This window comes from Micrasema longulum, unplaced genomic scaffold (genome assembly GCF_059751315.1).
Source record: "Micrasema longulum isolate JH-2025_06_02 unplaced genomic scaffold, ASM5975131v1 h1tg001373l, whole genome shotgun sequence".
Lineage (NCBI taxonomy): Eukaryota > Metazoa > Arthropoda > Insecta > Trichoptera > Brachycentridae > Micrasema > Micrasema longulum.
The window spans coordinates 143999-166250 of NW_028278559.1; the positions used below are offsets into that span (position 1 = coordinate 143999).

Genomic DNA, 22252 nt, shown 5'->3' on the forward strand with positions numbered 1-22252 from the left:
CTAATATGCGTGCGCTGACTTAACATGGATTTTCTAGCGAGTCGGGGCAGGTTCACAGGCATGGGTCATTCCTGGTTGTGTCTCTTTAAACTGTGCCTCTGTAATTAACCAATGTATGTATAATGTTTTTAATAAAAAAAAAAATATTCTTTTTACTTTACTTGATAGTATTTCATAGGCTCTTATTAATTTAAATAGTAAAAAACTGATATTTACCTATCATGTATTTTATTGAAGAAAGCGCTGTCAATCTTTCCCGTAGGAAAAGAAGTTTCTAATAATTGATGAATATAATACTAAATTTATGCTTATATTTGAGTAAGTTAAAAAAAAAATGTTAGAATAATATTTTGAGTTTTCACAAAGCATCGGAGGCAAATTGTTGATTTAATTTTAGAGAGTTATTGGGATTGGATAGGGCCACGACCAGGAGACAAAATAATAAAAATGATTTTTTTTCCAAACCAAATTAGAAAATCATTGGTCATAAAATAAACATGTTAAACAGCAACACATTTTTGTGTTCCCTTTCTTGTTTTTCAGCACACATTTTACTTGATTCCGATTAATTCTATAATTTATTAAAAAAGTTGCATCCCACCATTTCCAAAACACAGAAGTTTAATTAGAGGCTATTTTTGGATGCATACAAAAAAATACAATAATTGTAAATAAAATTATTTATTTTATAATTTTAACAGATATAAAATTATTATAATCATTATTAACAGTCACTTAAATTCAGAAAATATATTTTTTAATTAGCAGTGCTATCACATAATGCGACATGAAACAGTGATTACGTTAATAGTTAATTAATTAAATAATAGTTATAAATACATCATACCTAAACTCTGTTATATAATTGACTATAGGTAATTTTTGATAACTTGATTATTAAAATGCTTTTGTGAGGAACGCTTTGAGAAACCTAAGCACTTACTTAGGTTGAAACTAAACATAAAATAAAACAGTTAAATGCGATATTTCACAACCTTAAAATGCTGGAAGCGTAAAAGTAAACTTAAGATTATCTGTAAAAAAATATATAAGCAGTTGGAAAAATATAATACGAGGGTTGCTACTTAAGTTTTGATATATGGCAACACCAGTGTGAATATGTCAAATCTGACATAGTCATCGTAAAGTTTGCCATTTTTAATTGTAAACGTACTCAGAATGTTTTGACATACGAGTGATATTTATGCTGTTTACAAATACTTGAAAAATTAATTTTGTTAAAAAATATGGAATTAAATCGTGAACATTTTAGTGCGATGATTTTCTATGACTTTCGACGAGGATTAAACCAACAACAGTGTGCCGATCAACTCGCTGTGACTTTTGGTGATGAAGCACCATCTCGAGCCACCGTGTTTCGCTGGTTTTCTGAATTCAATTGTGATCACACTTCGTTACAGGACGAATTTTGTGAAGGTCGTCTAAAATCGGCTGTTGCGCAAGAAAAAATCGATGCTTTGCGTGAACTGATATTGCAAGATCGTCATGTGACATACCGTGAGATTGAGGCATGCTTGGGCAATAGTTCCACTTGCATACATTCAATATTGCATGAACATTTGGTCGTCAAAAATATTTATTCGCGTTGGATACCCCATAATTTGACAGTCGCTAAAAAAAAGGCGCGTGTCGATTGGTGCAAACAAATGTTAACAAAATTCAATCGCGGTGCTTCAAAAGACGTCTATAAGATCGTGATAGGCGACAAATCATGAATCTATGCATATGAACCCGAAACTAAATAACAATTGACTGTATGGGTCTTTCAAGACAAGCCAAATCTAACAAAAGTTGTCTGCGCACGAAGCACTTCGAAGCAAATGGTCGCTTGTTTTTTTGGAGTAACTGGACATGTTGCCACCGTTTCATTAGAGCAACGTAGAAGGGTCAGTTCTGAATGGTACACCACCATTTGTTTGCCAGAAATGTTCAGAAAAATAAGGGAAACCAATTGCAGAAGACAAATCATTCTCCACCATGACAATGCAAGCTGTCGCACATCAGCTCAAACAAGTGAATTTTTGAGGATTCAAAACATCGAATTGATGGGTCACCCCGCATATCTAAAATAAATTGCGAGGTCAACGTTTTTCGATGCCTGAAGAAGCGGTTGATACATTCAAATCACATGTTTTGGAGGTACCCCAATCGGACTGGAAAAAGTGCTTCAAAAATTGTTTCAAACGCATGCAAAAGTGTATCGATCTTCAAGGAGAATATTTTGAAAAACAATAAAGCCATTTTCGATTTTAAATATTTGTTTTTACTCGTCTATCTCAATACTTAAGTAGCAACCCTCGTACTGTAATTTTGTTTAGTAATTATTGTAGAACATAAACTAATAATATGATTTAAAATGACTTCTTTAAAATAAGGATAACAATATTTTGAAACTGCTACATTTGTAATTTATTTAAAAAAAAAGTATATTGAAAAAAATTACTGTCTTTTAGTGGCTCATTACGCGAATGTAAACATCACTCCTCGTATGTTAATGTAAATGCTTAACTGTGCAATGTATTGGAATAATTATATTATTAAAATCTAATTATTTTTAAAACAGCAAGGTTTTGTTAATCGCCATAATTCATAAATAATTACCGTACAAACCCTAATATACATATTGAGTTACATTTCCACTAAAAGATTGATGTAGTACTTAATTGGTGATAATTAATAAGCTCAAACAAAATGAGTCAGTGATAGTGAACACAAAAAATACTCTATGCTTATCTTAATATTAGTCGATGTCAAAATTAAGCTTAAAATTAATAAATAAATTGTTTGGCTTTCAAAGTAACACATAGGTTGAATATTAAATTACTTTAAGTACTCGTCGGTGATCGGGTGATAGAATCTTTCATTTCTTGTCCTTTGGTTTCAAATGGTAGAGCGAGTGAAGCAACTGCAGCTAGGAGTGCTGCCACTGCGTATACCTCAGTTGCAAGGCTAACGGATGACTTCAGCAAAACCTAGAATAAAACTCGGTTTAAGTCTATGAAATAATACTAAAATTAAACAAAGAAAATAAACAGAAAACACTCAAGTACACATGGATAAATAAACCAGTTTCATCACCTTAAAGAAATCTGGTATCATTATAATAAAATTAAATGTATTTACACAAAATCAGTAACAATTCTAAATTATACATTTTATTTATTATCTATTATTAACAGTCTTTATAATAAATACAAGGTATGAGTAAACAATTTAAAGAAGTAAGACCAGTTACAGATTTCACATTCATATTTATTATGAATACAGAAGGAGATGGAAAAAACTAAACAATACTAAAAAATTGAATGCAAAGTGAGAAGACATGGTATATGCCATCCCCACTCTCCTCTCCCTGTTTCCAGGAACATTTACATTTATAACCAAAATTTCACAACCAATAACTCATTAGATACAGGCGTATGTATGTCAGTTGCGTGCACAGAGTTTTTAACTAGGGTAGGCAGTAGAAAAAAAGTATGTTTTATATTATACGAGCTGAACCCGGCAATGCTTTGCTATTGCTAGATTTAAGTACATACTCGTTTATATATTAAATGAGCACAATCGAAAGTATATTCTCAATTATTTTATTTAGTTCAAATTGAATATGTATGTATACATTATTATTTTAGTGTTTCGGTTTACATAAATTGTAAGGACCGAGAATATTAATAAATAGGTATTCGAACATTGTTTTCCTGTCACTGTCTTGCGCTGCCTCCCCGATACTGTATGAAAAAGACAACTGCATGTCAGACCTTTTGTTAGAATAGACGTTTCGTTGTCCCGTTTTCTGCACCTCAAAAGTCAACCGATTATATTTTTTTTTAGACAGAGTATCAGAATAAAATTTTCTGTATCAGAACGTTTTGCACTTTTCAAAATACCGTACACCCGAAGACAGCAGATAAAAATGTGTCAAGTTCCCATAATAATCATTTTTAAAAAAATGAAACAATGGGGAAATGTCAATAGTAATAAATATGAAATAAAAATCTTAGATTTTGTTGATGCTCATGGTTGTTCATTAAATTCTATTGTAATTAAATAACAGGCATTATAAATTATTGCATGCGCCAGTTATTATCGGTGCATTAATAATATTTTGTTTAATTTTCTCCCTATAAGAACGTAAACATTGATTTGAATAAAAAAATATTTTGTGTTTTTACCTGAGCAACATACGGAGTTATCATTGCACCCAATCTTGCTACAGCACTGCATGCCCCGACAGCAGTTGCTCGTAAGGGTGTTGGATAAACCTGAATTCATTAAAAATGGCAACGTATTACATAAAAACATAAACGATCATATCATGTTCAACACAACGGTTCTGTCCAATCACCGAAGTTATGTCAAATAAATCCTTTTTAATTTGAGCAGTGCTTCTCCAACTAAGTGATTTCTTGGCGTCTTTTTGCAGCAACTTACTTTTACAAAATGCATATTATTTTTTGTCATTTCAACAGAGACTTGGAAGGATTACCTGTGGTGGAATTTCTAACACAAAGATATAAACTTTTTCCTAATAAAAAAACAAGTTCTTACCTCTGGTGTGTAAACATATGCAGCTTGAAATAATCCAGCGATGATTCCTCTTGCAAGAAACAGTATGCATGTGAGGAAAGTACGACTGCAAGAAGATTGTTGAAAAAAATATTGAAAATTCAAAATCATGAATTTATATTTATCAGCATATATTTTGTATTTACATACATACATACATATTACATTATGTCTCTTTCACAAGGTAATTCAGCATCAAAATAGAGTGTACATTAATTTTGAAGATAATATAAATTTAGAATAACTTTAATTTGATGGTTTAGCGTAAAACTTATAATGAGCTTAATATTAAACTACATCTGTAATTTATTGTTAAATTTTAGAATCAGTCCATTTTTATCTTATTGTATTTCATACTACCTACATGAGAGACATATTAAATTACAAAGACATGATTTTCACTCTCAGTAAAGACTATACACAATTTTTAATTTAACATTACCTTAAATATTTAATTAAACTAATTATAATATTAACATATTACAACAGAGATGAAGAACATTTAAGAGAAGTTAATATAGAAGTCTAGGCATCTACAGGGCTTATGACCTGTCAATGGCTGGTTTAAGTGGCCACTTGACACACTGTAACATTCACCATTCTGCCCATATTTGAACATCTATATTCCTTCAATTCTTTCATCTGTTGATGTTTGTGAAGTAAAAGGGCTGAAACCTTTATTTAACCAGCCATTGACAGGTCATAAGCCCTGAAGATGCCTAGACTTCTATATTAACTTCTCTTAAATGTTCTTCATCTCTGTTGTAATATGTTAATATAAACAGCTCCCCAGGGAGATGAATCCAGTTCTTGTCTACAAAAATTTGGACAAACTCAAAATATTGTTAATTATAATATGTTGATAAGATTCATACAAACAAAGCCTATTTTATTTTGAAATAAAAAGCAAAGTAAATAATAACTTACTTGTGTGTCGAAATAATGAGAAAACTGATACACACTGCAAATATTATAAATTGAAATGCCATTGTTTTTTTTCTTCCGAATCTTTCAATGACGTAGATTGTAGCAAAAATTCCTAAAAAAAAAGGTGATCATGATTAGTAATAAGCAATAACCAGTTCATAAATTCAGTGTGTAAAGATACCTCATACGTACAAAGAATCTGACAACTAGACTATTAAACTAAGTTAAAAAATATATAAAAATATACGCATCATATTATCCTTGCAACAATTTTCAACAGTTTTGTGCTTTTGAAAATCCCCACCAAAACTTCGAAAGTACACCGCCCGCGACTGCCGTCAGTGACCAGTTCTGGTCGGTGAGCAATCAAAACACACATTCGAACAATAAAACATACCTAACAAGAAGCTAAGAAAACATGGGTTGATCTAACATTTATTGTACGAACTGCTGACTGAAGGCATTATACAACATCGTTTGACATGATCGGATTAGTTTGTAGGAACGACAGTTTGTTTTTGTTTCTGACATTTAAAAGTTGAACCCCGTGCAATTATTATTTTGTAGCTGCTGAATGTTAAAACAAGGTAAACGTCAAACAACATAGTTACTCCGGAAACCGAAAATCTGTTGTCGGTTGCCACAACAAACTATGCAAACAAACAATGCTATGATTTATTGGCTATTTTAAACACGTGGTCATATAAACCTGTGACGTTACAAAGTACAAGTTTATTTATTTTTTCTTACATTTTTGAGAAAATTCGCCATACAATTAAATGCTCTAATATTTAACACTCACAATATTTTTTGTATCCAATTTCCCGTAGCACTGAACTTGCTCATTTTCAATTAAATGTTTTGAAAGATTGGAAACAATTTTATAAGTCCAGGTGGTCATGTACGTACATCTTACATGCACAAAAACATATCTAGGGCGTACACTAATCGGTCAGAATATATATTTTTTTGTAGGAATTAGTTGACACATGTAGTTCTTACCAGGAAACTCAGCGAGTGTAGTCCACAAAAGGTCCATATAGTCTGTGGTTTGTAGTGGTCTACAATCAGCAGCGCAGTCACCATCATGATCTATAGATGTTTCAAATAACTCGGTAGTCATCAAAACCAGACCATAATAGCAAAAAGCACAAGTCATCCTGTAAAAGAAAAAAACTATAAATTTACATTCACATAATATAATATAATAATATAATTGTCAATATGTAATTGTCAGCCTGGTGGTGTAGTGGTCGGCGCGTTTGCCTACCATGCAAGAAGTCTCGAGTTCGATTCCCGACATGCTTGTTGTAAAATATTTATTTTAAAGGGTGTTTGTACACTAGAATATTTAATGGTCCCCGGACTGGTACCTGAGCGCGAGACTGATCATATTACTTTCATGTGACAAAAATGATCAAGATACGTTGCGATTGGTGTACCAATGCAGTGCCTTATGCACCATTAGGTGTTCGATGGGCACAACGACTGTTCTTCGTTTAGTTATTAGTTCAAGTATGTTTCCGCAAATAAAAACCGCATAGATAAAAAAAAAGGTGTGTGAAAGCTGTATGTTGATAATATTGATATGACATGGTATTGTTTGATGATAATAATAATTGATAATTTATTACGTGAAAAATCACCTCAAGGTAGCTGATAATATTATTTATACATCTCATAGGAATTACGAAAAAAACTTTGATGCTTCGAGTTTATCAACAAATTTAAGTGTGGAAAAAACTTCACATTTGGGGGAAGCTTACATGCGCTATAAACTATCAGAGCCGCGATTATGAACGGCTATCTTCATCGGTATATACTGAGACAGTATAAACTAATATCAATGTTTATGCATGAAAGTGTGTATTTGTATGAAAATTCAAAATCTCTTCGTCGGTAACCGTTAATTGAACATAACTAGGTGTGAAGGTTTTCACGGTCACTGTTATCAATATGTTTCTTTTTTGGGTGATACTGTGTGTGTTGGATTTGTTCCGACGTTTCGGCTACCATTGCATCTTCAGGGTAAACTTTACCCATCTTCCACTCCATCCATCTTCACTCAGTTTACCCTGGAGATAACTCCTGCAACTCCAATTAATCCCAATTCAAGTTCAAATGCTCGCTTGAGCATGATGTTTAAAAGACTTTTGACAATTGCCAAGAGGATATACTTAACGATAGTCTGTTTTTATCTACCGAGCGACTACAAAGCCGGTTCTATCTACACGTCGATACATATTTTCATGAAGACAAGAATAAATTAAATGTGTGACGTACGGCCGAAATGGGTACCGACGATTTTTTTTGCCCGTGTATCGATATCTCAGCCCCACAATGTTACTCTTCTAACATCGAAGCTGACCGGCTACCCCTGCGCGTTTCATCCCCTGCGGACGCCTGAAGGAAATCATCCCCACCAGAATAGTCACCAAAGTTCACCTATGAAAGATTGTGCACCTGCTATAGAAGGCAGAGTTATTTATCTCTGCTATCATACCACTTTCATGTATTTTGGAACAGTCATGGTACAAGATATTTGCTTTCGAATCGGAAGTTCATCTCCTCAGCTATCAGACTGCTTTTTAAATTGGAACAGTCCTGGTACTGGGAGATGGCTCTCAGCACTCCAAAAGGGTGAATCCCATGGAGGTTTGACTAAGATGCAAGCAGCTGCTTTCATGCATTTTGGAACAGCTCATGTACTTAGTCAGCTTCCTAAGATTATTCTTGACGGAAATTTAAGTAATGAGTTGCATAATACTCATTAGGCAATTGATACGAATGTACACTGTTGTTTGAGCCCTTCTGTACTAAATTTGCTAGGAAGTTTTTATCAACCATTCCTATGAAGCTAGTGTCCGAGCATAATCCTGACACCAGATGTTTCTCCCTCTGTCGAAGTCAAGTGTACGGTCATAAATCTTATCTGTCGAATGTAAACAGAATCCCGGTGATTCTCAACCTGTGAACCCTGCGAATGTCAAACTGTGTTAATAATTATTGTTGTGATTGAATTAGATCATCGCTGTTTTACCGAATTACTGAACTCGAACCTATGTACAATTTTCTTTAATATAAAATAAACATTGAATGACAATTGTGTTTGCTCTATAAATGGTAATATTATTGCGAATTATGCCATCCCAGAGGTCACGTGGTCTTACGCATGCGCTGCAATTACACGGAGTTTTCAAACTTAACCGCTAGTGGCGCTGTGCTGTCAAAATTTTACCCCACTTCAATGACATTTTAAAGACAACTTATTTCTCTTTTGTATTTTAAATAGGCCTTTAAGAAAAAAAGTGCCAACCTCAAAACGATTAAAATTTAAAATAAATTGTAATTAAAGGAAGAATTGCTCGGTGGAACAAAATTTTTGCCACTTTTAATGCGTAGATAATCGTATCGAGGGGACCTGTCGGTATAAACCGATATACTTACATCAAAACTTGATGGTGGGGGGGATCGGTAGTGTATCTTAGTAGTCGGTCGAGAGTCTTTTATCTTCAACTATGACGTCATACTGAAGCTATGTCATTTCAGTGCGTAGATATGTGTACATAAGCCTCCCCTTGTTTCATATCGATGTACCTACCCAAAACTGGAAGGTGGGAGGTCGGTAGTGTATTTTCATAATCGCTAGAGAGAATTTATCTTCAACTATACCGTCAAGGTGAAGGTATGACGTCTTTATCTTTCCATCATGATCAAGGCCCTGGTGTTTTTTTACAAACTATAATTTAAGATGAATGCAGTAAAACGTATATTAATAAATTATACAATGATAAACATCTCATTCTCAAAAAAATAAATTCATGTTAAAAATATTTAAATGGGAACAGAGAATGTTAAACTAGGAGCAACTATGATGCATAAAAGAGTTATCAACTTTTTTGGAATGGATAAAAATATATTTGAATATCGATAGACAGGTTACAAGCCTTGAAATGCTTCGATGTCCATATTATCGTATCAAAAACGTGTTTTAACTCTGTCTAAATTATTTAATATGTTAAAGGAAAAATTATTACCAAATAAACCACAACAAAAGCGAAGTGTTTCTTAACGGGGGAGAGAGTAACGGACCCAAACGACCCCTTTGTCCCAATGCAGCTGAATCGTCACATACCAGTCTTCCTGTTAACATCGGCCGTCCGTTATCTTTGGCTACCTGAAATGTTTTATTTTATTTTTAAAACACAATTTTTATGGGTACTATTCTTAGTAATTTAATTTATTTTTAATATTGCTCCACAGTGTGGTCTCCTCAATACTCCATATACATGTTTAGAATTGAAAGGATTCAAAAGATTTTTTTTGAAGCACCTAAACTATCGACAAAATGTACATTTTAATAACTACGAAGAAGCTGCACTACATCACTAAATCAATACTTTGCAATCAGAAGAACCATCACTGACTTACTATCTTCCTTTACAAAATAGTCAATAACAATTTAGATTGCCCTCAATTCATTGAGAAAATTAAAATTCATATCGTGCAACGTACAACTCAGCTGCAAGAATTGCTTCATATTGGTATATCAAGCAAAAATAATTATAAAAATGCATTTTTACAAAAAATCCTAAATTTGTATGTCAATTTATTTTCGAAGTCGATATATATATTCTCACTTTAAACAATAACAAAGAAAATGCTGGAGCCTTAATGGTAAATAATAATTATAGTTAAATCTAGGTTATATTATTTCTTTTATATATGCATATAATTTTCATTTTCTGTAGTCTTAAAATAAACTTATCTGGGGTTACTACGTTGGCGATAAGATTTTTTAAGACCGTAATTAACAAAAAACATTTTCTCTTCACATATTTTAATTTCATTATTACTACTATATTTTTTTAGAAGTGGAGTGATACGGAGTGGCTTTTTTTGCAATGTATTTATTAAATAAACAGAAAACTAAAATTGGCCTATAATTTTGGTTTATTTGTAAACACTGTATTTTTCTTTGTAATGGCTGTTGTTTTCTTAAAATACACATATTTTTTAATATTTAAAAAAATAAAAGGTGGTTCCACATTACAATATTTCATTGTCCCTGGACTAGCATCTACAGCTTAGGACTGATCACCTTATCTAAATGTAACTAAAATTATCCAGTAATGCTGCAATTTCAAGTACCAATGTAGTGCTCTACCGGGTACAGATAGTGTGCTTACTTACCATGCATAAGGCCATGGGTTAGATTCTCAAGAAGGAAAATATGAAACATTGATTAAAAGGGTGGTTTTACACTGCAACATTTCACTGTCCCTGGAATGTTGCGTCTCATAAAACGAAATAATACGGACCAAAATGGACACCAAGTCATTGGAACAATAGGCATAATCCCCCAGTAACTACACACGTGCGTTTCCAGAAATTATCACATGGCGACGGTATCTACCTACTATCTATAAAAGCTTCTCTTCGGACATCTATCTCCCTTTGTTAACCATGGAGTTGAAACAGTGTTTTGTTTATTTAGTTTTTTATTGCTTACTTCTTGGCATGAACACTTGACCAATTTACTACTATGTTCTATTTTTTGTAAATTTATTATATCTTTTTAACTTTGCTAGAATTCCACTCGTCCATGCGCTTTGTAGCTGCACGATGATATGTTATCTAGCTTTCATTTATCAACTTTAAAATACCAAAATGTTGTAAATGGGGTCTAGAATTCCAATCATCTATACGCTTAGTAGCTGCAAGACGTGTTGTAATCTTACTCTTTTTTATTACTCATATTATTATTTTTTTAAATATCATTAATACAATAAACTTATTTGTCAATTTTTAAAATGTGTAAATGGGGGCTAAATTTCTAACTGTCTATGCGCTCTGTAGCTGCAAGACGTCCTGTAATCTAGCTGGTATCTGTTATAATTTTTTATTGATCTTAATTGAAAACGAGGAACTAGAATCCCAACCGTCCATGCGCTCTGTAGCTGCAAGACATACTGGGATATTTATTAATTGTACAGCGCCCTTGAGGTGATTTTCACAAAAATGGCGCTATATAAATTATCCAACTATATATATTAGCACCTGAAGTATAAGACTGACCTGGCTCTACCGTCATGTACCTTCGTTATTTGGTGTGGAGTGAGAAATGATGATAATGAATATTTCATAGAGTACCAATGCAGTATCTTATGCACCATCAGTGAATAATAATGACATGTCTGTTAAGTGTGGTTCAGCATAAACTGATTAAAATGATTTCTATGTTATTTGAAGGAAAAATGAGGAGTGAAATTACCTGTTCCAATGTAGCCAACGCCAATTCAGGTTTACCACAAGCAACATGATATCTAGCAGATTCAGGAATCCACTGAAATTTTCACAATAATGAATACTAACAATGACCATCTCTCGGCTTTATTTGGCGAAATTAAGGGAAATAAAATACCGACAAAATTTTATTTGTAAGAAGATCAAACCAACTGTTCTTCTGAGTAAATTATACAAGATTTTTTATTTCAAAACAATTAATCACATAATTTATTCATTATGAATAAAAATCATTATTTATTTTAAAAACTAAATAATATTTTGTAGGTATTTTTTGCAATCACATTTTATTCATTTGCACACAAATAATATTATAAATTCTTTAGAAAGTTAAATTACATACATGTTTTTTAGATAACTAAATATTCACAGAGTAAATAATAATTAGACATATTTGATGTGTAAACGTGTTTTCCTGACACTTTTTTTACAAATAAATATGGCAGTATAAAAAATATTCAAATATCATTTCCTTAATCTGTCAAGTAATACTTAGTGACTCTGCCACTTGAAAATATGTTTAGGGTTAATTAAATTAAAATGTATGGAATTTTAAAGTAAATTGTTGAGATACTTACAGGGCATATCAAGGCAAATAGCACCAGGGGAATAGTAGACAAGCCAAGTAACCAATGGATTCCTAAAGTTGGCATAACTGCCAGCGCAAGGGCAACTTCGAGGCATGCTCCCAGAGCCCAAAAACACTAAAAAACAAAAATATTTTTACATTTAAGCTTTATCAGAATGTTGTTTACCTTTTAAAAATTATTTTAAATCAGGTATAAAAAAATAGGCAAGTGGCCTGTATGATTTTTACTAATAGCGTTATTAGGAAGTAACTTTATTTGGATTGAGAAACAAAATCTAGTTTCCTTTATTTCAAAATAATTTCGCACCAAAATATAAGGCAAAATCTATCATCTAGATCCAATATTTCCAAATGTTTGTAGACAGGTACTGGATTTTATCATCTAAAGGTTTATCAATATTAATAAAATATTTTATAACAGTGATGGAGAACATTTTTGAGAAGGGAATATTGTATTTACAGAGCTTATGACCTGTCATTGGCTAGTTCAAGAGATCACTTTACACACTGTGCAAAATTCACATTCACATATTTAATTTGATTCTTCCATCTGTTAATTTTTTTATGAAGTAATAGAGCTGAAACCTTTATTGACGTGGGTGAAATTCATTAAAATTATTTCAACTACTAATTGTGTTTAATGTTTTGCTGCAGAAGTGCCATGATCAGAGAAAAGAGATTTATGTATGTTTCATAGATTATAAAAAAGCATTTGACAGGGTAAAACATTTTAATTGGATGGAAATGTTGAGGGAGTGTAATATAGACACTAAAAGATCAAATGTTTATCCAAAATCTATACTGGTACCAAACAGCTGAAATTAGACGCGGAAATGAAATATCAGATGCATACCCATTCAGCAGGGAGCGCGAAAAGGTTGTATCCTGTCCCCCTTGCGCTGAACAACAATGAAAGAGGCCTGAAGATCAATGGAGTTGTAATCGAAAATATCAGATACGCCGACGACACTGTTTTGCTGGCGGATACCATTACCGATTTTCAGGAGCTGTTAAATAGTGTGGATACATTTGGCGAACACTTGGGTTTAACAATTAATGTTGGTAAAACAAAATGGATAACATTTGGCCGAATTGATTACTCCGCATTTTCTCTCAAATTAAAGGGTAGTGACATTGAAAAGGTGGATAAGTGATTGCCAACGTTGGGGATACCTGACATGGCACTAAGAGAAGAAGAATTAATAGTACGGTAACATCATCGTGTATACTTTTAGATATTCCCTTCTCAGAAATGTTCTTCATTTCTGTTGTAATTTCTATCAATAATGAAATCATAATTCAAATAAAGTTTCAAACATTTCATAAACAGTGTCTTATTCTAGCTCAAAGCTAATAATACTTACAATGTATTTTTTACTTAACTATTTCGAAAAATGTAGTAGAATAGAACTAATTACATATATAAATGCCACAAAAATAGAAAAGTTGAATACCTGTTGAGCATGAATCAACAAAAAAAACTTAATTCTAAATGATACAAACAAATAATACGCGATAAATAAAAACACAAAAAAAAAGCATTACTTACATCAAGTAAAACAACACATTTTGCACGCTGTTTAGTCGGCAGGAATTCTGCATAAAGAGTAACACTACAAAACAAACACAATGGGGTAAAGCGATGACAATGTAAATAACATAAACCAAAATCAATAAAAATGATGATTTGGAAACATAATTGTGTAAAAAAAAAGCCATGCGGAATTTCTACACCAAATAACAAGATCAATTCTGATAAAAATCGGTCCATAAAACCAAATAATATGATCAAAGCTACATACAACGACATCTAAGCAAGAACTAATGAGTTTTACTGATCTCACTTGAATTTGTCACATTTTCATATAGGTTTCTGGAAAAAGTTGAGTTACAAATTTTTGAAAATTGAGATCTCTTCTTTACCGACATCAAATAATCTTTGTTTAAAAAGTAAATAGAAATATTTTGTGAATTGACATAATTGAACTAATGACAGTGGATCATCAAACTAAATTTAAAAAAATGTTTCATAATATTACACTTGTGGTTTTATTTGAATTGTTTATTTGGGATGAGATTTAAATTAAAAAGTGCAATATCTCACTAGTATAATGTTAGTTATCAACTTGTGCCTGGAACTCAGATGTACACGAATACAATTAAAATTGACAATACTTTTTTACAACCAACCAAAATAACAATAAGACTTGTAAATAAATGAATTAACAAGTAAATTAGTCAAAAATTTTTTTTTCTTTGTTTAATTTTTGTACACTGGCAAATGGCAATTTCTCCCAACCAACCAATAAAAAAAGTGCTATTTATATAATTTTAGTTTGAAAACATTTTCGAGAGTAAAAAAAAATAAACAAAAATAGAACTAGCAACATGTGTATTTAAATTTATCAATGGGAAAAATGCAATAGGGAAATATCACGTTATTTTTTTTACAATTCAAGTCGAGTACAAAAATATTTTTTTCACTACTTATTAATAGCATAAAAAAATACTTTCAAATTTATAATTTTTAATTCCTGCAAAAACGGTAATTGGATTGACCATGTCCCTAATAGATCACGATTCATGTTAATGTTGAACTTTGTTTGTGACCGTTTAAATTTAAATAGAACATCGTCACGACTTTTGCTCTGAGAAATTTCTCTTTTGTGGTCCCAAGAGTGTTCAATGACCTGGATGAACATATTAACTTATCCAAAACATAGGCCATTTTCAGGAGAGATGTACAAGTATGGGTTTTGTCTAAGGGAAGAGACCATTGCAGGAGACTGCTGCGAGACATTGCATAGATTTATATATGGTACTATTAAGCGTGTTGTCCAGATGTTTATTGAAATTTATGTAATATTTTTTAGCTGTAGTATTCTTTAATATGCATGCTTCCACTTTCTATTTTGTTGTATCCCAACTCAACACAGGGCTCTTGGCCTCATAGAGTTAGGGATGCGTTATTATTTTTTATATGTCAATATATGTCTTTATATGAATGAATAAATAAATAAATAAATCTTGACATCACAATTATCAAGGCCAAACATATCGAGTTTTTGTAGAGACATAATTTTTTTAAATCATTTTTTAAAGTTATGTATGAAAACATTTCTCTACAATATCCATAATGATTTTGAAAACACAATTCATTTTTCTGAATCCATTTAATATATTTTTATCATATTCATAGTATGTGATATTTCCCTATTATCTTTGTTTCTGAAATATGCCATTAATTTATTATGTACGGCAGAAAGCTATTATTTATTGAAAATAGTGATTCTTGCTATATTAACATATAATTAACATTTTAAAAACTAGGTACATGATGCATGCCATGTTTTTAATAAATGAACTAAATTTGGTGTGCAAAAACACACGATGGAAAAAAAACCAAATGTGTACTTTCATGAGCCCAAAAGCAATTCACTATATTGTAAATTCTAAAACTTACGATTGAGGAACACATCCAATAGCAAATCCTACTAATCCTCTTAGAAAGAGTAGCCAGAGGAAATTAGGTGCAATAGCACTCAGAAATCCATAGTAAAACAGTAAAACTCCACACATGGAAAGTGCCTGAAAATAATTCATCAAAAAATGAGTATAAAGAAATAGAAAGAGTTACTTAATGAAATAATAAAATATTTTTGGTGAATATTTGATATTAAGTAAATTCATATATGGATAAAAATTTAGCTCATACTGAAAAAATGTGCAGAAAAATTCCTTCAAAATGGAACAGATTACTATCAATATTCAATATATTTAAAAGAAAGGAAGGAAGGCCAGATCAAATTTGCAAGTGATATGTAAATAGTGTAAAATTGTAATTTTTTAGTAGCCGTTTTTCTGTGTATTATCATTATTCCATGCCTTCTCCCTAGTTGGAGCATATGGTGTCCACGAAGATCCTTCAGGGATCTTTGTCGGCTGCCTGTGCATCTTCACTAGTCAGGTTCTAATTCCGTAGTGCTGACGAACAGTCAGCAGTAAACGTCCAGGACGTCGAGAACCTGATGCCTAGTAAAATATGCAAGCATAGTTAATGTTCTGGGGACATCCAAGGTACATGGCCAAGCCGACCATATCGCCTCCACTTGATGACAGTTGTCACCGAAGTTTGCTGCGTCCATTCTCTTATTACTTCATTCCTCACAAAGTCAAACCACCGCACGCCCAAGATTCTACTAGACACATATTCTCGAAACTCAGAATTTTGCTGTTTTGGGCCCTAGTAAGGAACCACGATTCGCATCCATCGAGGAGAATAGGTCTATTAATCTAATATTCTGTGTATTTGCCTTGTAATATTTTAAATAAAATATCTGTTGTTGATTTTTTCTATTATTTTAGAGAATTAAGGATATGTCAAATACAATGTGTCCGGGTTTAATGTGACCGCCCATTGTCATATGAAAATATATAAAGAAATATACAACAAAAAACTTAAAAACGGGGTCTATCTCTTATAAGTTACGAGTATAAGTAAAAAGTTATTAATAAAAATAAATAATTTTAGACACAGCTCTTACTTAAAACTTTAGATTTTGGTAAAATCGTTTTAACTATTGAAAAAAAAAACAATACAGATTTTTAGGTTAAAAAAAAATATGGAAGAAATTTTATGCAATTAAATTATTTTTTTTACAAATAAATGCCAATTCAATTAATAAAACGTTTTGTTGAGAATATGTTATTAATATTTATCAATGTTGATTTTTTTTAAAAAAAATCAAATTTAAATAGTTGAAACAATTCAATAACAATTAAATGAGATATATTTATTAACAGGATTTACTAAAATCTAATGATTTCTGAAAAGAGTGAAAAGGTATAACTAAAGTGATTTATTTTTTTGTATAGCTTTTTATTTATAAGAGTTAGACCCCCGTTTTTAGTTTTTTGTCGAATTTTGATGTATTTTCATACAACGGCCAGTCAGTTGAACCTGGGATAAATCGTATAATTATTTAGTTACCGTTTTTCTACCATATCTGTCACTGAGATTGCCCCAAAAGGTAGAACTTAGCATCATTCCCAGAAAAACTACAGTTGTGGTAAGAGCTTGTTGATATCTATAAATACATTAGAAATTATAAATACATCTAGTTCGATTCCTGACAGAGTTGAAATATTCATTAAAAAAGTGTTTTTACACCAACATATTTTATGGTACCTGGATTGGTATACAAATAAAGTGATCAATGCTAATTAGGTGCTGATAAAGAATTTATTATAATGATATTAGTTTAATTTTACAAAAAATTAAAAAGACTCGATTTCAATACATACACAAAGTAACGTAAAGCTACAAAATACATGGACGTGTTTGAAAGTTTAGCTAAAAAAAGTTGAATTAATAATTTATGTAATTGACTTTATTTAAGATATAAAATAAAGATATAAAAGAGCATTTTCAATATGTGGTAAGATGTTTTTTACATACAGAGTAAAGAATAAAGGAAAAAACATAAAATATATAAGAGGGTCTTTTCACTTTTTTATGTTATTTTTATTTTTAAATAAGCAAAAAATTACGATGGTAAGGGTATTAATATTTTTTTGTGCGATGTAGGATAAATTTTCTACAAAGGTTTAACACAAACATATTTTGAATTAGCCTAAAACGAGACATTTCGCACCCTGTGGGAAAAACGGCGCATATGACATTTTGGCGCCAAATTTGTATGCAATGTTTATTAGAAGCTCAGTCGGCGATCATAATGTGGAACATCAAAATGACGTGATGCCAACTGCAAGCCGTTTCGTATGTGCTCATTTTAAACCCGAAAATTAGAAAATAAAAATTTGTTTTGAATACATTGATCGTTATACAATTAGAATCATAAAAATCCGCTCTCAATATATATTGTATTATTGACATTATTCTCGACTTGTGAAAATATCCTATTGTCCTGAATCATTTATTCTCTAAAGACATGGAAAATACAAATCAGGTGTGTTTCAAGTTAGAATCTGCCAGCACATATCGAGGGTTTAAAATCAGAATGTTGTAACATAAAATATAAAATAAAATACTTATTTATTTTAAAAAGTGTTAAGCTTACATTTAATAGCCCTATTTATGTTTCAGAGGAGACACAATCGAAAAGATTTCGATCGAAATTTGCCTCTCCTTTCAATTGAAATGTGATTCTGGCTCTACACCCTCGATATAAGGTCCATAAATGTTGTGAAAAGTAATAGTGAACTGATGTATATTTTTATGTATAATTATTGTATTCTGTATCGAGGCGGATAAAGAATACAGTACAGACAAGATTCATCATCATTCCCTTTCCGCACCTAGTGGTGCATAGGGCACTGCATTTCTACACCAATCGCAGCGTATATTGATAATTTTTTGTTACATGTGGGTAAGGCAAGTAACAGGCAAGACAACAAGGCTTTTTATCAGTACAAAAATAGCACAAGGTATTAAATAACACGATCAATGCAAAGTTCCATATAGATAATGTAATACGACACTCAAGATACGCCACGAAGTCACTGCTGAGCGGGAATTTAAAAACTGTTGGGTACTTTTTTCACCCGCTCTGATTAAAATCTTTTATAATATAAACAAATATAATCCTAGGAGTTATTCAGAGATGTCACTCATCAACAAATGTTCAGGGAATATTTTTATATAAACTTTTTGGTCATCTTCGTGCACTTATCAAAGTATCAGCCCGTAAAGTCGAAAATGCCTAAAGACAGTTGCCGCGTACGGGGCACGATTTTTCAGGCAGTCTAAAGATTTTTTCCGCTTGGATTGGGTTAATGAATTGTTTTAACACTAATATAAAAAAAAAAACACTTACAATATTGTGATATAGGAACGATCTTATAAAAGGATCGTGACCTTATTAGCGAACTTAGAATGCACATATAGGGCTCAAGTATATTGACCACACAAAGACCAAGACTACAAATAATTGACCTACTTATTAAAAACATACAATTATAGAGAAAGTTGAAGAATTCCATGCTATAGGAATTTCCTGCGTCACTGTAAACGGCGATGTGAAACAATTATTCCTTACTTTGTAACGTTCCATTCACAATGTAAAGCCGGAGATAAGATACTGAGGATTGTCATTTCCATTGAATCTGCCATCCAACATAGACCAGTACAGAGAGAAAGCTTTACTTGGAACCACCCAAATCCCAGAGCATTAACAGCTTGAGTAACAGTAAAGGTATCTGTAAAAATAAAAAATAGAAGCATGAGACTTAGAAATTCACATGTATGACATTCTGGGTATGAGTTGTTTTCAGATTTACATTCACAGAACACAGTTAGGGATTTATAATATCTGAAAACTTCAGAGGGACACGGTGAAATCAGAAAACAATGCAAATTGAAAATAGGCGAGAAAAAGCTAAAATAAACCAAAAATACCATCTGGCACAACAGAAACTGTAGCCATTTCGATTTCTTGAACTGGTCCCAATGGCGGTGGTGGTGCCCTTCCTTTTTGGCTATTTTCTCCTCCTTCGTCCAGATCTTGATATCCCTTTGAACGTCGCATTTTTTACTTGTACAATAATATGTAATAAATTGTCACAAAAAATATTCACATATGAACTACGTAAGTGGGATTTAATTGTTTTTGACTACAGATTCCAAAGACTATTTGATACCGATGGTCTGTTTTGCAGAAGGTGTTTTATTATTATATTGATAATATTATAGATTAAATTAAAAACTTGGGTCGTAGACCCTCCAAGAAAGCTGTCATGCTTCGAGAAATTTAAACGTCACAATATTCATAACAGTAAATGTCAAACTGAAATTGCCATAAAATAAAACTAATAATTTTTATTACAAAGTTGCTACCCTACAAAAATACGATTAAATGGGGCAAATAAAATCAATGTGACTTAAAAAGTAGAGAATGATTAATGCAAATGCAAAATAGGTACTAATTATGATAGTAAATATACATGAATAATTTATGAGTCCTCTTCACTAGAGAAACCTGTTCTAAGTAAGTTAAGTTTGTTTCAACAAGCAATACATTTATTTTATTTATTTAATTTTACAATACGCCCAAGGGGCATTTCCAAAAATTATACAGGTAAGTACAAACATAGAAAATATTAATTTTAAAAATAATCAAACCTTTTTTTGCATACATGTACAAACAAAAAAAAGCATGCTTCAATACAAAATAAAAAGTGAAACTTTGCATAGTAAAAAAAGAAAAAATATATGGATGTAAGAAAAATGTTAGAATTAAAAAGCCAATTGTAAATAACTTGTAAAGAATTTAAACAATAAAAAATATTATTTAAATAATTTATATTCTTACGACACCATTTACTCTCATTTATTTTATTCAACTTATTTTTTTATGTTTTTAGATCCCTTAAGACAGTGGTCCCCAACCAATATAGGGCCATGGACCAAATGGTACTGGGCCGTGCAAGGATCTGCTTAAAAATCAAAATTATTTTAGAAAAATCGAACATACCTATAAAATTTATCATAGTGCTGTAATGACTGAAAATTAATCCCTATTGCCATTTCAGACATCCTATCTATGTGAAGCGGGGTATTCTGCAGTGACAGCAACCAAAACAAAACAAAAAAAACATAAGCAAGACACTTTGGGTGTCACAATTTCCTATTACCTCCAGATGGAACAATCTCGTTTCAATGAAGCAAGCTCAGGGTTCTCATTTATTTAGCATTGAATCAAAACACATAAAACTTCAACATCAAAACTTCTAAAGAAAATAGATAAATTACTTTCAAGTTAATATATCTGCAAGATATCAGAATAACATTCAAATCCCAATATCAAACCATTCAAGCACTCTCAAAATTCTTTTCTCTATCTTAGAAAAAAAATACTTTCAACCTTCAACCCCCAAAAAGGTTGGGGACCAATGCCTTAAGGAGTTATATACAGTTAAAAAAATAAATAAATTGCCTTTTTTTTATTTCATTTTCGTAATGTAAATACAGGGTGTTTTTTAAACCCATCAAACATCCAAAACCACGATGATCAGTATGAGCAAGAAGACATTTTGGCACGTTATAATAAATTTTTAGAATGACTAAAATCTTAAAAAAATAAAATACAGAAAAAAAAACAAATGGTTGCCTACTTCTGCAGGGGAGAAACGAGGAGGGGGGGGGGGTCTGATACACCGTCAACCGCACAGCCGCGCCCCCCTCGCTTCTCCCCACCAACCAACCAAGAAGTAGCAACCATTTGATTTTTTAATATATTTTATTTGAAAAAAAATATTCGTTCTAAATATTTTTAAATATGCTAATATGTCCTATTGCGTAAACTGATCATTGTGGTTTCGGATGTGACAGGGTTTAAAGAACACCGTGTATATCTCATTATATTTCATCACGAAATTGAATATTGTAAATTATGTTTGTGGCCCTGGAATAGACGACTCGATGTAAGTTGAACTTTTTTTTACTAGGGTCAAAGCACCAATGAATGGCCGTTTAAGGTTCAGCTTGTATTGAAATCCACATTAATGGTATAAATTTCATTATTTAAGAGTACAAAATAAAAGAAAACAATAAAAAACACATTAATTTTTCTAAGTACTTTGACTTTTTTACTTTTACTTAAAATTATTCTAAAAAAATAGCAGAATCACCAGCGAATGACCGCTACTACCCCAGTAAAAATGATACTCAGATTTAGTTACATCATAACATTATAAAACGCCTTAACACATTAGAATATGGATATTTTCAAAGAATTGCATAAGAAATAGCATCAAATAAAACACTTACCACACCTTTCCTTATACAAACACTATTAATCTCAGAACAATAACGGGAAGAGGCAC

General features: G+C 31.7%; 1 protein-coding gene across 4 annotated transcripts; it reads right to left on the reverse strand.

Moving 5' to 3' along the window:
• Positions 1-665: 665 nt before the first annotated feature.
• On the reverse strand, positions 666-20222 carry LOC148275631 (synaptic vesicle 2-related protein). Of its 4 annotated transcripts, XM_088235437.1 has the most exons (13): positions 19827-20222; positions 19468-19627; positions 17400-17496; positions 15873-15997; positions 13959-14022; positions 12399-12524; positions 11789-11860; positions 9552-9691; positions 6517-6674; positions 5515-5626; positions 4570-4654; positions 4194-4283; positions 666-2993 (listed from the first exon to the last, which is right to left on the reverse strand). In XM_088235437.1, exons 1-13 carry the CDS (start codon positions 19954-19956, stop codon positions 2847-2849), a joined length of 1506 nt encoding a protein of 501 aa, XP_088091563.1. In that variant the 5' UTR covers positions 19957-20222; the 3' UTR covers positions 666-2846. The 4 variants fall into 4 exon arrangements, with proteins under 4 accessions (XP_088091563.1, XP_088091564.1, XP_088091566.1 ...); XM_088235438.1 differs by lacking the exons at positions 17400-17496; positions 19827-20222 and having other exon boundaries at positions 19468-19620; XM_088235440.1 differs by lacking the exons at positions 13959-14022; positions 17400-17496; positions 19827-20222 and having other exon boundaries at positions 19468-19593.
• Positions 20223-22252: the final 2030 nt, after the last annotated feature.

Bases quoted from the DNA above. Each gene is read 5' to 3' on its own strand.
- LOC148275631 (XM_088235437.1), bottom strand. From the start codon at position 19,956: ATGCGACGTTCAAAGGGATATCAAGATCTGGACGAAGGAGGAGAAAAT. The intron at 15,998-17,399 runs GTAACTAAATAA...AATTATTTTCAG, and splicing joins ACAGATATGGTAGAAAAACG to GCACTTTCCATGTGTGGAGT. The intron at 11,861-12,398 runs GTAAGTATCTCA...TGAAAATTTCAG, and splicing joins TATTTGCCTTGATATGCCCT to TGGATTCCTGAATCTGCTAG.